General features: G+C 35.2%; 1 protein-coding gene across 11 annotated transcripts in view; it reads right to left on the bottom strand.

Annotated features, from left to right (window-relative positions):
• PTBP3 (polypyrimidine tract binding protein 3) overlaps positions 1-15,917 on the bottom strand; it is a 112,656-nt gene that overhangs the window by 53,705 nt on the left and 43,034 nt on the right. For 8 of the 11 annotated variants that reach the window (XM_040631723.1, XM_040631725.1, XM_040631721.1 and 5 more), the window contains 2 exons: positions 6,832-7,001; positions 2,838-2,984 (listed from right to left, as the gene is read on the bottom strand). In XM_040631723.1, coding sequence (XP_040487657.1) covers positions 2,838-2,984; positions 6,832-7,001 — 317 coding nt within the window. The remainder of the gene's footprint in view (positions 1-2,837; positions 2,985-6,831; positions 7,002-15,917) is intronic. The other 3 variants (XM_040631729.1, XM_040631728.1, XM_040631727.1) reach the window with 1 other exon arrangement.

Consider the following 15,917-nt stretch of genomic DNA (forward strand, 5'->3'; position numbering starts at 1 on the left):
TTAGGGATGCCTGGGTGGCTCAGTCGTTAAGCTTCTGCCTTCAGCTCAGGGCGTGATCCCGGAGTTCTGGGATCGAGCCCCACATCAGGCTCCTCCGCTGGGAGCGTGCTTCTTCCTCTCCCACTCCCCCTGTCTCTTTTCTCTCTCACTGGCTGTCTCTCTCTCTGTCAAATAAAGAAATAAAATCTTAAAAAAAAAAAAAAAGACTATAGTAACTATTTAAAGACTGAAAAGACAGAGTAAAGAATAGGGCTGTGCACTATTACATATATCAATACTAGAGACATTAGCCCAGGGACATGTAAACAGGAATGGAACAGAATGGAATCCAAAAGGTAGTCTGGATTAGACACTGAGTGCATTCCAAATGAGCAGCCCACACATACAGGTGTATCAGGGCCATGCAAGCAGAATGTGTATGAATGTCTAGTAAGTGTATATATGTATATTGTAAGTAGGGAAAAGCAAGTGTATAGAAAACTAGAACTTGACAAAGGACAAGTTTCACATGAGTGGATAATAATAAATGGGTTATCCAAAACAATAATAAGGGAGAAACTGGTCACTGGGAATTAAAAAGAAGAAAAAAGACCAAAGCCTACCCTCACTCCCCAACTCCAAAATATTTCTAATAAAACAAAAATTTTAACATTAAAATAAAAAGAGCTAAAACATAAAAGTATAAGAAAAATAGGTTAAAAAGTTTTTACACATTGCTATGCTAGGTCTTTATGAGCATGGTGTCAAAATCAGAAACCATAATACAATCTTAAAGAGATCTGACTATTGCATAAAAATATTTTGAAAACTGTATTAGCAGGGGCCCGTGGGTGGCTCAGTTGGTTAAGCATCTGCCTTTGGCTCAGGTCATGATCCTGGGGTCCTGGGGTCGAGCCCCACATGGGGCTCCTTGCTCATCGAGGAGTCTGCTTCTGCCTCTCCCCCTGGCTCATGTTCTCTCCCTCCCCCTCTCTGTCAAATAAATAAATAAAATACTTTTTAAAAAACCAAACCTGTATTAGCAGACAAAACTCAGACACAGAAAGTAGAATGGTAGCCAGAGGCCAGGAGAGGGGGGGAATGAGGAATTAGTGTTTAGGGTATAGAGTTTCAGTTTGGGAAGATGAAAGAATTCTGGAGAAGATGGTGGTGATGGGTTACACAGTGTGATGGACCTAATGCTACTGAACTGCACTTATAAATGGTTAAAATGGTAAATCTTGTTTATATATATTTTACCAGTTTTAAAAATGGGGAAAAAAACTGCATTAACAGAAATCACTATAAATATAAGTTACCAAATAAATACTAAGTAAACAACAAGATGTAATTTCTCAGCTAGCATATTAACAAAGACGGTAAGAAAACTGCTTGCTCGCACATTATCTTAAGTAAAACATATTCTTTAAAAAAAGCAATCATGTAACATATATCAACATATAAAATATGCATATGCTTAGTCCCAGCAATTCTGAGGCCACAAGTGTAAACTAGTAAGAAAATGTTGCAACTGTGCTAAGATATGGAAGAATGTTGCTTCAGTGTTTTTTGTAAAAGCATAAAATTGGAAACAATTTCAGTGTCTATTAACAAGACATTGATAGATTATGGCTATCCTACAGAAGGGAGTATAATGCATTCATTTAAAAATCATGAAGTAATTCTACCTTTGTTGCCATAAAACAACATCCATGACACATTATACAGAAAAAATAACACCTTTTAAAACATTAGGATCCCACTGATGTAAAATTATATACATAGACAATTATATACCTGAATAGAGAAGGGGTACACACCAAACCGTTAGCAAAATGTTAGCTAATTAGCTCTCTCTGCATGACTGGATTGTTTTTCGATGTTGTTATTGTTGTTATTTTTTACTTTTCTAGATTGTCTGAATGTTTTACTATGAGAATGAATGCTATTTAGAATTCATAAGTCGGTTTTTAATTTTAAAAAGTCTAATACCTAAAAAATTTAATATCTAACATCTCATTTACTAAGTTTATATAGGTTATTATATACCACTAATATCTCTTAGAACAAGTTAAGGACTATGCACAAGAAAAGTTATTGTTTTAAAAATGTGGAAAACTATCATTTAAATTCAGTAGCTTGCACCATAATGACTTTCAGCTAAGAATCAAAGAGCTGGAGGAGTTCTTTTGCCTACAGCAAGAGTATAGGGGCCAAACTTGCTCTTAACATACTAAAAAACCTCTTTTCTGCTTTGTGGATCAATTTTTCTACCCTTAAGTGACTTCAAATTACTATTTTAGCTACTACATATCAACCTGGAGAGAAACAGAAAAAGTCAACATGAACTATATAAAAATAAGAACTGAAAAATGAGGTTAGAGATGTTGATATTCTACATTGCACATTCATCTAAAAGAGTCAAAATTCACTTAATGAACATTTCTAAATAAATTCTTACTAACATTTTAAATGTTAAGTTCAGTTACTTAACATCACAATAGAAGCTTCACTCAAGTTCTTAATGCCTCTGTTATACATTCTGTACACTCTGCAAAAAGTTCCTTTTAGATCTGAAATTTTAAGAGATAGATAAGAATATAAGTTTTTTCTTTTACTCATGAAAAGTTTCAAGGGAAAACTAACACGATTCCTAATACCATAACTTCAAACCTATTTCTAAGTAGTACTACTTAAGCCTTCAGGGAAGAATTTACATGCACGATCTTTACTAATAAAGCATCCTAACATGAAGGAAATCACAAGATTTTTTTTCCCTCTGAAAAATAGAAAATTAGTTTTACGTTATTATACCACGTGTTCTTGTAACTAATTTTTAAAATGCCTTTAATACTTACAGCTTGATTAGGTAGATTGTCAGTCTTAAGTTCTCTGTGATTGGAATACTGAATAAAAACAGGCTGGCTTCGAAGGTGAGGAGTAACAGGAGTGTAATAATTCACCATAGTAACAGCAGCTTCCTCAGAAGCCATTTCTAAGAAAGCCTGCAATAAACACAAGAAAGCAAAGTGAAAGCTCATGTTTTTGAAAGATAGCTAAGAACTGTGAAAAGACTTGGGCTTCAAAGTGTATCACTGATGTTAACTGAAAACATATTTGAAAAGTTGGGTTCAATAAAGGATTTGGGACTGGGAAACTGCCAGTTGAATAAACAGATTTCATGTGGTTTTTTGTTTTCCTCTTTTTTTCTGTTTTTCTAAAATCTAAAAATAATTAAAAAGGCAAAAATAAAGGTGAGTATCAGCACTGTAAATGAATGCTCTCAGGGGTTGGGATTTAATAGTTCTTTCCCAAACAAAAACTTCTCAAAGATGGGGGGGCATAATGATTTGCTCTCCTTTACCTTTTACTAAACAGCTGTTTATAGATACAATTAAGTTTATGATGCAATTAAAAAGAGTATTCAGGTGCAAAGGCTCAACTGTTCAAATTAGAAAAATGGCAGAACTTCCTACATTAAGTCAATATTGATTTGAGTCATTCAAGTGACTTTTTTTGAGATCTGTGTTAAAAAATAGAGAGAGAGGGGCGCCTGGGTGGCGCAGTTATTAAGCGTCTGCCTTCGGCTCAGGGCATGATCCCAGCGTTCCAGGATCGAGCTCCACATCAGGCTCCTCCGCTAGGAGCCTGCTTCTTCCTCTCACACTCCCCCTGCTGTGTTCCCTCTCTCACTGGCTGTCTCTCTGTCACATAAATAAATAAAATCTTAAAAAAAAAAAAATTCTGGAGAGAGGGACACCTGGGTGGCTCAGTCAATTAAGCGTCTGCCTTCAGCTCAGGTCATGATCCTAGAGTCCTGGGATCTAGTCCCACATCTGGCTCCTTGCTCAGCGGGGAGTCTGCTTCTCCCTCTGCCTGCTGCTCCCCTGCTTGTGCACAGGCGTTTTCTCTCTCTCTGACAAATAAATAAAATCTTAAAAAAAAAAAAATAGAGACATCAGGCCCCAAATGATGTCACCTGTACTAAGCCAAAGTCACCAAACCAAGACTTAATACCTAATAATTATAGTTTCAACCTCTCCCAAGAGTGGAATCTCAAACCAGTCCATCTGGAATTACTTGGTCAGCACTAGTGAGGTTATCTGCCTGACAGACCCCCACCATCCCTAAAGGAAGGTGATCCTGTCTGACACAATTCACTCTGTTAGTAACTTCCCGGTCTCACTCTATTCTGCCTATGAAAGTCTTTCATTTTGCACTGCTCTTCACAGCTCCTTCCTATCTGCCAGATGGGATGCTGCCCAATTCATGAATTGCTGAATAAAGCCAATAAAATCTTTCAAATTTACTCAACTGAATTTCATCTTTTAACATCTGTAATCATTGTATTAATATCAGATATTTGAAAAATAATATAGGAAGAGCTGAGACGGAAGAAGATCCTTGGGATTTATGTCTTACTCTATATATGGCTTCTTTTGGCTGTCAAAACTCCTGAAACTTCTGTGACAGGTTTTGCCACCCTATCTTAATGGTTAATTAGGAAGATGAAATAGTAACCATTCTGACTCCCTCAGAACTACCTGTAAGAACATCTCAAATTTAAAATGCAGGAAGAATCCCTGATCTGAATCAATGCAAATTTCTAGTTAAACAATTCAATTCTTTTTCACTACAACAGAGCATGTAATTAGCAAGTGTACAGTTACCACATCAAATTATGTATAAAACATTATTAATTTGTTTATAAAAATATGTATTTATCAACAACAAAATTTCCTGAACACAGAAAATGGCAAATATCTATAGAACAAACTATTTATTTGTTTATAGTTACATTACTTGCTAAACGTTTCTATTTGGCAAATATTTCAGTAAAGGAATATTAACTTGACAAATGTTGAATGTAATGCTTAACTGTATCAATCAAATGTCACAACGGAACCAATTAAATGCTTTAACGAACTAACAATATTCTATGAAGTAGTATTGTTAGCCACATGACAATGGATCAAATATTAATTAATTAATCCACAATAGATAAAATTCCACTATCTTCAAGGAACAAATGTTCACATTGCAATTTAAAACCACTATCCAACTGTTACAGTAATATACTTTTACTAGTTTTTCTAAGAGGTTAAAAATGATCAAGGTTACCAAACTAGCTATAGCGATACTTCCTATCTCGTTTTTAATCATCTTTTAAAAAAAGAATTTGTAAACCGTTTGTTAATAATATTCACTATATGAGGGGAAGAGTATCTTTCTGAAAACTCCTTCATAAATGCAAAGAACTAAACTCAATGTCTAACAGTCACACAAAAGAAAGGCTAAATGTCTTTGGAATATATCATTCTTGTTACAGAAAATCCTTCCTAAAAGTATATACAACTTAAAAATTCGTATGTAAAATAACTTTTTCCATGTGGAACCCAGTAAAGGAATTATTTAGGTTTTCCCAAAGTATCCAGAGAAATCCATTTTCATAATAAGGGACGGAGAAAAAACCAAAAGTCACTACCCAGAAAGACTGGTGTAAATATCCTCCACACTGCCCTCAACACTCTACCTCTAAGTACCATAGCAAAGATTATACCTCCAAGTAGTGCTAATGGCTCCCATGACACTCTCTAGCTAAAGTATATTACTAATAAAATATTTTCTAAACAGGATTTATGGTCCAAAGACAAACAACTAACCTAACAGTCAGTTACCACTACAGATAAATAATAAACCCAGAACCAATAGTAGAGACAAAGACAAAGTGTGATGTTGCCTGCTGCCCCTCATAATCATTTGACAGAATGTACAGGATACACTACACGAAACACAATAATGTACATGATACACATACATGATACATCTCACAGCCATTAGACTTGGCCACACTCGCTCTTTTAAAACTACGCAAACCATACTTATTCTCAATAGTGGCGACTGAGTTAAATAAAGATCCAAGTGCATGTACTATCTCCAAAAGATATAAGGTAAATGTGTAAATGCAACAAAAGTTGAATACTAAGACATGTTATTTAACCTCTCCAGATTTAAATAACTTCATCTGAATTAAATGGGAATGTTTATTAAGTTTACTAAAGGGCCAGTATCTGACATCTTCCAATCTCTTTCATATCCAACGCATATCAATCTATTTATAATATGTTTCTTAAACTTATTTATGAAAATTCTAAGAAATAGAGACTTATCACAATGTATTATACAATGTCTAGGGCATACATTTGTTGTCTTCTTCTTACAGCAATGCCCAGTATAAAAGATTTTCAGGACAACGAAAGACCTAAAGAATTCATCCTAGTGGGGTCTAAGCTGGAACAAGAAAGCAGGCAATTGTTCAAATTCACATAAAAAGTATTACATTTTTGTCATGGTCACCATAAAAGCAAGTTTCCTTATTTATCTTAAGAAAAACCTATTAACTTCTGAAATGAAAAACTTCTAACAGTCTCTTTTGAATTATTAAAGAAGCTATATATTAATTCTACAACTAAAATATACTGCACATCTCTATAAAGATTTTAGAAAACGTATATATTCTTTAATTGCCAAATAAGGTATAATTTATATCCTCTCTCTCTGTCTCGGTCTTCTGATAATCAAGGGTATTTTCATAAACTATTCTGTAATTAAGACATAAAATGTTTTTTGTTAAGGAAGAGAAGGACAAGTCACTGAATAAGAGATAATTCTATGTCCTATGTTAATATTTTTGTTTGTTGCTTCCTGTCACACACACACAAAAATTCTATTTAAAAAACTATGTAAAGCAAATGAAATTTAGAGAACAAAGAGAAGTTCAAGAAAATAAGTCATCTTTAACACTAATACCCAGAGATAATCACTGTGGTTCAATCTTTAAATATTACATACCTGGCTTTTTCCTTTCAACATCAAAAGATTAGTTACTTTGCCAAATGGTAGACCTAATGATATGACCTCTGCTTCGGTGACATCACTTGGAATTTTGCGAAGATGGAGAACACGGGAAGGCGAACAGGGAGGTCTATCTCCTTTAAATTTCTTGTTGTCATTCCCATTAGCTAAAAAAATATAAGATTTTTTGAAATTACTGAAACTAATTTAGGTTGACATACTACATTAACCCTGTTGTTATGTTTCATTCTCCAATAGTTTCAGTTTTTTAAATTCAGGAAACTGTGGGGCTGATCAGGGAAGAGAAGGACAGTGGAAAACAAACCATCCACCTTCGAGGAATGGGTGTTGTTGGTTTTTCACTGCAAGTACTGTATCTGTTAAAAATTCAAATCTGATTTTTAACTTGAAGGAAAAGTACTGGATAAATAAACTACATATGTAGAGGTATTTCATACCTCTAAATAGACAACTGTTTGTTGTGAGTAGAGAACAATGTTTATAATGTCTCTAATGTATTTTTAAAGATATTTTTCTAATTTGTTCTAGTGCTAAATAAGAACAATAACTCTGAGTAAAGATTATAAAAGAAATTTTATATTTATCACATCCTGAGGGGATTTGGATTTGAGCTGTACCATTATGAAAATTGTTTATTTCTTAGGCATTACGTATTTTCTAATGATCTTTTTATGAAGTGCTTTAAATTGTGATTTCCTACGATAATCTTATTCCTTATTATGTAACAGTAGGTCTTAACATAAGCATCATCTTGTTAGAAATGCAAATTTTTGGCCCTACCCTAGACCTACTAAATCAGAACCTCAGGGTGGGACCCAGTAACCTATGTTTTAACAAGCCCTCCAGACAACTCTGATGCAATCTGAAGTTTGAGAACCACTGCTGCACAATAAAGAAATCCATTAGCCCAGTTTACAGCTAAATTTTATTTAAATCCTTTTGTTTTAACACTGACAATAACTAGAACTGACAAGCCTGTAATGAACACTGAAATTTATGTACGTAAGACTCAGAAATGTTTTCCCCCTAAAATAGCACCATGTATAACTAAATGAATGCAAATTATCTGAAAGCCCTAAGTTTCATTACAATGGATTTTTTTTTAAATGATAAATAGTACCATACTTAACAGTATTACTAGGAAAATACAATCTTTCCAAATGCCTAAAATTATCCTTTTTCCAAACATTAATGGAACTTTGGAAACAAGTAACATGAAGACCACATAAAAATTATAGGGCAATATTCTATACCCGTATCTGTGGCACAGAACTCAACTTGCTTACAAGTGGGTAAGCTGACTTAATAATCCAAACCAGCACTCACTCTTAAAATTTCTGTTCAAGAATGCAGGCAGCATGCTATCCAGACCCCAAAGACTACCAAAATATCTGTAACTCCTCGCTGGCTGTGCCTGTATATAGCAAATGCCTAGCAAGACTGCAACTAACAGGCAGTCAAATATTTATTGCAAATTAATCTGGGAGAGAAGAGATTCTTTTCTCTCTTCTCAATCACCCAGAAATATCGATTTTTCCCTCCAAAATGACTGATTACATTTTTCATGTCCACTCTCGATGTCACTAAGTTCACCTATGATCCTCCCCCTTCTACTCTGCCTTCCTCTAGCCTCACTCCCCACTGCCCCCACTCAGATCCAATATCTTACCAATCAAACTAAAATAGTGTATCACATCATTATCCTGCTTAAAACACCCTGATGGGCTTCCAACCACCTAAAATGTCCCTTAGTTTCTAGTTTTCACACTGTTTTCACTTACACTGCCTCATTTGAGTTGACAAAAATATACGAGATAAATCTTACTAATTTTAACAGATGAAGAGACAGAGGTTCAGAGAATAAATGATTTTTGTACATAGCTAGCAAGTGTAAAAAGTGTCATTCAAACTAAAGTTTATTTTTTAGCACAAAAATCTCAAAATGTCTCACCATTCCTAGAAAAAAGCAAGCAACTTGATACTGACATAAATTTTCAAAGTATGTGCAGATTTATGTGGATTACAATGATAACACTGTCACTAAATTAGAACACTACACATCATGTTTTAGATAGGAGTGAAAGCTGGGCATGGGGTACGCCCTTTTGCACCCTCCTGGTAGGCCTAGATGGCCAGACAACAATACTATTTTGTGCTTTCTTAACCAGCACAAGGTGTTAAAAGACTGGAAAAACATCCTAAAAGCAAGAGGATTTTATCAGATTGCCAAGAATATTCCAAAACAAATGAAAGAACATTTAGAAGGTTGTTTAACAGAGGTTTTAATCATTACCTGTGAGTAAAAATGAATGCCTATACATGCTATTTGAGCTCACGTTAGACTATCAAATAGAGACCTATGGTAACAAATTTTTATCAAGAAATATACAATTAGGTGTGCCTGGGTGGCTCAGTTGGTTTAGCGTCTGCCTTCACCTCAGGTCATGATCCCAGGGTCCTGGGATTGAGCCCTGCATCAGGCTCCTTGATTGGTGGGAAGTCTGCTTCTCCCTCTGCCTCTCCCCCTGGCTTGTGCTTTCTCTCTCTCAAATAAATAAATAAATAAATAAATAAATAAATAAATAAGATATTTAAAAAAAAGAAAAGAAATACGCAATTATAGAAACCCACTATTTTAGGTTAATTGTTCTGAATTATAAAAGTGCCTGAGCTATGTTAAGAGCATGGACTATTAAATCAGACAACCTGTTCTAACCAAGTTCCCTGACATAACTGAGCCTCAAATTCTTTTCCAGTAAAATGAGTATAATAACAGGGCTATTTTTAAAATTAAATTAGATAACATATTTAAATACTAGATGTAGGGGCACCTGGGTGACTTAGTTAAATCATCTGCCTTCCACTCAGGTCAGGATCCTGGGGTTCTCAGCAGGGAGTCTGCTTCTCCCTCTCCCTCTGCCCCTCCCCTCCGTGCTCATGCTCTTGCTCTCACTTAGATATAATAAAATCTACCTACATTTTAAATGCAATTTGACAACTTTTGACAAATGTATACACCCATATGACCACAAAAACCAAGATATAGAACATTTCCACACATCTCCAAAAGTTTCCTGGTACTCCTTTGTAGGCAGTCCTCCCTCCAAAACCCCCCTCTCAAGCTAAACATGTACCATATGACACTACCACACTGTCTTGATTACTATAGCTTTAGAGCAATTTTTTAAAAAAAATTATTATGATTATTATTATTTTTTTTAGTAATCTCTATACCCAAAGTGGAGCTTGAACTCACGACCTTGAGATCGAAAGTTGTATGCTCTTCCAACTGAGCCAGCCGGGACCCCCTTTAAAGCCATTCTTTTTTTTTTTTTTAAGATTTTATTTATTTATTTGACAGAGAGAGAGACAGACAGCAAGAGAGGGAACACAAGCAGGGGGAGTGGGAGAGGAAGAAGCAGGCTCCCAGAGGAGCAGGGAGCCTGATGTGGGGCTCGATCCCAGAATGCCAGGATCACGCCCTGAGCCGAAGGAAGACGCCGAAAGACTGAGCCACCCAGGTGCCCCTAAAGCCATTCTTGAAATCAGGTACTTACCTGGAGGAGAATTCACATCCTGACAGTTTTGAGTCATCCAAAACATACACATCATGATTTCTCTCTGCATTTTATTTAGGCCTTCTTTAATTTCCCTTAACAGTGTTCTGTGGTTTTCGGTGTAATGGTCTTGCACATATTGCTGACCCTGTATCCTGCAACCTTAGTAATTCTTTAGAATTTTCTACATATACAGCTTTTTATTCCTTACTTTCCAGTATGTATGCATTTTATTTCTTTTCTTTTAAAAAATCTTTTATTTACTTATTTGTCAGAGACAGAGAGAGCACAAGCAGGGGGAGCGGCAGGCAGAGCAGGCAGAGAGAGAAGCAAACTCCTTGCTGAGCAGGGAGAAGGACGTGGGACTTGATCGCAGAACCCTGGTATCAAGACCTGAGCCGAAGGCAGCCGTGTAACCGACTAAGCCACCCAGGTGCCCTCAATTTGATTTTTAAAGCAGGTATAGAGTTATTTGGGTTTTCTAGTCATTTTGCATCAGTTGTGGTACTTTGTATTTTTCAAGGAATTTGTCCACTTCTAAACTGAACGAACACCTGTTCATTCATTTTATTGGCTTAAAATTGTTCGTAATATTTTCTTAATCTGTTTTAGCCTGCTTAGGGTACTGTAACAAAATACAACAGACAGGGTAGTTTAATAGAAATTTACTTTCTCATAGTTCTGAAGATTAGAAGTCCAAAATTAAGGTGCCAGAATATCACTTTCTAATGAGGACTCTTCCTGGCTTATAGACAAGGCACCTTTTCAGTGTCCTCACATGGCAGGGGTAGAGGCAAGAGCAAGCTCTCTGGTATCTCTTTACAAGGATACTAATCCCATCATGAGGGCTCCAACTCCAAGACCCCATCTCCACATACCATCACATTGAGGGTTGGGCCTTACACACATGAATGTGGGAGGTATACAAACATTCGGTCCATAACACTATCCTTTTAATGTATATGAGCATTCTTGATGTTGGTAATTTCTCTCATTTTTTGGTCTACTTAGAGGTTTATCAATTTTATTGACCTATAAAAAACAACTATTGGTTTCATTAATTTTTCTCTACTGCTTGTTTTCATTTTAATTCAATTCAAAATATTTTCTAATTTCCTTTGTGATATATTTGATCCATGGGGTGTTACTTTTTTTTATAAGTAATTGGGGAAATTTCCCCCATATATTGAGGATTATACTTTTTTGATTTCTAATATAATTTTAATGAAGTAAGAGAACTAACGCTACATAATTTTAATGCATTCACCTTTATTGAGACTTGTTTTAGGAGCCACATTCAGCCTTAGTGATTATTTCATGTAAACTTAAAAAAAATTTGTATTCTGATAGCGTTACAGAAACTGTTCCATTGTCAATTAAAACAAGCTGGTTGCTAGTGTTCAAAACGTCTATATTAGGGGATCTAACAGACTTTTTCTTAAAGGGCTACGTAAGTATTAATAGGCTTTGTGAGCCATATAACCTCTGTTGTATCTATTTAACTCTACAGTGGTAGCCTGAAAGCACCCATAGGTATGTAAATAAAGGAGTGTGCCTGGGTTCAAATAAAGTTTTATACATAAACACTGAAATTTCTATTTCATATAAGCTTCATGTTTCTCAGAATATTGTTCTTCGTTTTGTTTTTTTCACAATTCAAATATGTAAAAATCAGTCTTGGGTCACAGGAAACATAAAAATGGGCAAATAAGACAGATTTGGCCCACATGTCAGTCTGTCAACCCCAGTTCTGTGTCCTGATTTTCTATTTACTATGCTACCAATTATTGAGACAGAGTTCTGAAATCTCCAGCTATAATTGTGAATTTGTCTATTTCTCTACTTAGTTCTACTGGCTTTTATTTTATATATTTTGAAGCTCGTAATTAAGTGTGTATATATATAATCTCTATAAATTCTGTATTTTATAATATATTACATATTATATACTAATTAAAATAAAAACTATAGTATATAAAATTGTATATTATAAATAAAACTCAGGTAATATATAAATTTCTATATTATAAATGAAAATCATATATATTTTATAGATTATACATTAATATGTATTAAAATTATATATATATATGTAAATATTTTTTTCAAGGTATATATACACTTACCAAGAAATACAAATAGATACAATGGAACACAAAATGATAAATAATGAATAAAATGAAATACAAAAAACATGGTCTAAAGAAAGGTAGGAAACAAAGGAAGAAAAGAACAAAGAATAAATGGGACAAATAGAAAACAAATAGCAAGATGGTAGACTTAAAACCAACCATGTCAAATAATTTTATTAAGTGGAAATGGCAAAAGATTCCAATAAAAGGCAGAGTTTATCAGTTTGATAAAAGAAGACTCAATCATATGATGTGAAGAAGAAATCAATTTTTTTTAAAAACTGTATTTTTAAGTAATCTCTACACCCAATGTGGGGCTTGAACTCACAACCCCAAGACCAAGAATCACATGCTCTACTGACTGAGCCAGCCAAGTGCCCCAGAAGAAATTCATTTTAAATATAAAATCTCAGGTTCGAAGTAAAAGGAATGGAAAAAGATAAATATATAGACAGTAATCATAATAAAGCTGACTGGCTGTACTAATATCAGACAAAGCAGACTTCAGGAAAAGGAATATTACCAGGGATGAAGAGACACTTCACAATAAAGCAATCAATTTATCAAGAAAAGATAATATGTCATGCATAGTGAAACATATAAACATAAAAGGCAGATAATCTGTTTTTTAACTGGAATCTTTATACTCTGTTTACTTTTGTTTAAGTGACTGCTCTAGAGATAAATCATCAATATGCATCTTTAACTTGCCATAGTCTATCTTCAAATGATAACACCTAGATACAATGTAAGAACTTTTCAAGTATCTATTTCCCTCATCAAAACCTTTCTGTTACTGTCATATATTTTACTTTTCATATATGCTATAACCCCCCATATATATTACTATTATCCTGCTTTAAATAGTCAATTATCTTCTTTTCCTTTTTACATCATGTTTTATACACTTAATGTATTTTTTTTTTAAGATTTTATCTATTCGTTTGAGAGGGGGAAGAAAGAGAGAGCACAAGTTGGGGGAGAGGGAGTAACAGACTCCCCAATGAGCAGGGAGCCCAAACTGGGGCCTGACCCCAACACCCTGGGATTATGACCCGAGCCAAAGGCAGACGCCTAACTGAGCCACCCAGGTGCCCCAATACTTAATGTATCTTGTAGACCCTTTCCACTGAGAGCACTCTATACATTTTTTCCCTTTCTTTCTTTCTTTCTTTCTTTCTTTCTTTCTTCCTTTCTTTTTACTGTAGTAAAATCACATAGCAAAATTCTCTATCCTAACCATTTTCAAATGTAGAATTCAGTGGTTAATACTAAACACATTCATAATGTGCAACTATCACCGCCATCCATTTCAATAGCTCTTTTCATCACATAAAACTGAAATTCTATACTCACTAAACAGTAACTCCCTATTTCCCTCTTCTTCCAGCCCCTGGCAACCACCATTCTACTCCCTGTCTCTATGACTTTAAGTACTCTCACTTCTTTTTGTGCATATTCTACAGCTATTTTCTTTGTAGTTACCATAGGGATTATACTTAATATCCTCAAGTTATAACACTCTAATCTGAATTTATGCCAGCTTCTCTTCAATAATATACAGACACCCTGTTCCTTTACACCTCTATCCCCACCCCCTTCTGTTGCTGATGTCACATTACAACCATACACGTGTGCCCCAAAACACAAACTAAAAATTCTTTTAAATGCATTGGTCTCCTAAAATACATCGGAAAAAATGTAGAGCTACAAACAAGTCATACGCTAGCTTTTAGAATAACACTTTAAAAAATGCAGTTCTCTTGTGAAAAACCTGTACTTTAAACTATAAGACTACAAAACACTGATGAAAGAATGGAAGAGAATACAAAGAAATGGAAAGACATGCCATGCCCACAGATTGGAAGAACAAAAAGATTGTTAAAATGTCTGTGCTACCCAAAACAATCTACATATTTAATGCAATCCCTATCAAAACACCAACAGCAGTTTTCACAGAACTAGAATAAACAATCCTAAAATTTGGTATAGAACCACCAAAGACCCCCAACTGCCAAAGTAATCTTGAAAAAGAAAAGTAAAGCTGGAGACATCACAATTCAAGACTTCAAGTTATACTACAAAGCTGCAGTAATGAAAACACTATGGTACTGGCACAAAAATAGACACATAGATCAATGGAACAGAAGAGAAAACCCAGAAACAAACCCACAACCATACGGTCAATTAATCTTCGACAAAGCAGGAAAGACTATCCAATGGGGAAAAAACAGTCTCTTCAACAAATGGTGTTGGGAGAACTGGACAGCAACATGCAAAAGGATGAAACTGGACCACTTTCTTTCACCAGACACAAAAATAAAGTCAAAATGGATTAAACACCTAAAGCCAGGCCTGAAACCATAAAAATCCAGAAGAGAACATAGACAGTAACTTAACTTTGATATCAGCTGTAGCAACTTCTTTCTAGATATGCATACTAAGGCATGGGAAACAAAAGAAAAAAGAAACTACTGGTACTACAGCAAAATCAAGCTTCTGCACAGTGAAGTAAATAATCAACAAAACTAAAAGACAACCTATGGAGAAGGTATTTGCAAATGACATATCCAATAAAGGGTTAGTATCCAAAATATATAAAGAACTTATAAAACTCAACACCCAAAAAACGAATAATCTAATTAAAAAATGAGTAGAAGACATGAACAGACATTTCTTCCAAGGAACAGATGGCCAACAGACAGGAGAAAAGATGTTCATCATCATTTACCATCAGGGAAATGCAGATCAAAATTACAATGAGCTATCACCTCACACCTGTCAGAATGGCTAAAATCAGTAACACAAGAAAAAACAGGTGTTGGTGAGGATGTGTAGAGAAAGGAACCCTCGTGCACTGTTGGTAGAGTATCCTATGGTATTCATCGTTCTCTGTTTTGCTTAGCATAATATTCCCTAGCTCCATCCATGTCACTGCAAATGGCAGGATTTTGTTCTTTTTTATGGCTGAATAATATTCCATCCCGTGTGTGTGTGTGTGTGTGTGTGTGTGTGTGTGTGACACACACATCTTTTTTTAAGACTTTACTTATTTATTTGAGAGAGTGAGAGAGCGAGATAGTACATGAGCGGGGGGAGGGGTAGAGAGAGAAGGGGGAGGGGCAGAGGGAAAGGGAGAAGCAGACTCCCCACTGAGCAGGGAGCCCAACATGGGGCTTAATCCCAGGATTCTGGGATTATGATCTGAGCCAAAGGCAGATGCTTAACCTATTGAGCCACCCAAGGTGTCCCTTAAGATTTTATTTTTAAGTAATCTCTACCTCTAACATGGGGCTTGAACTTACAACCCCAAGATCGGAAGTCACACATTCCACCGATCAAGACAGCCAGGCACCCCTCTTTTTTCTTATCT

This window comes from Ursus maritimus, unplaced genomic scaffold (genome assembly GCF_017311325.1).
Source record: "Ursus maritimus isolate PB19 unplaced genomic scaffold, ASM1731132v1 scaffold_17, whole genome shotgun sequence".
NCBI lineage: Eukaryota > Metazoa > Chordata > Mammalia > Carnivora > Ursidae > Ursus > Ursus maritimus.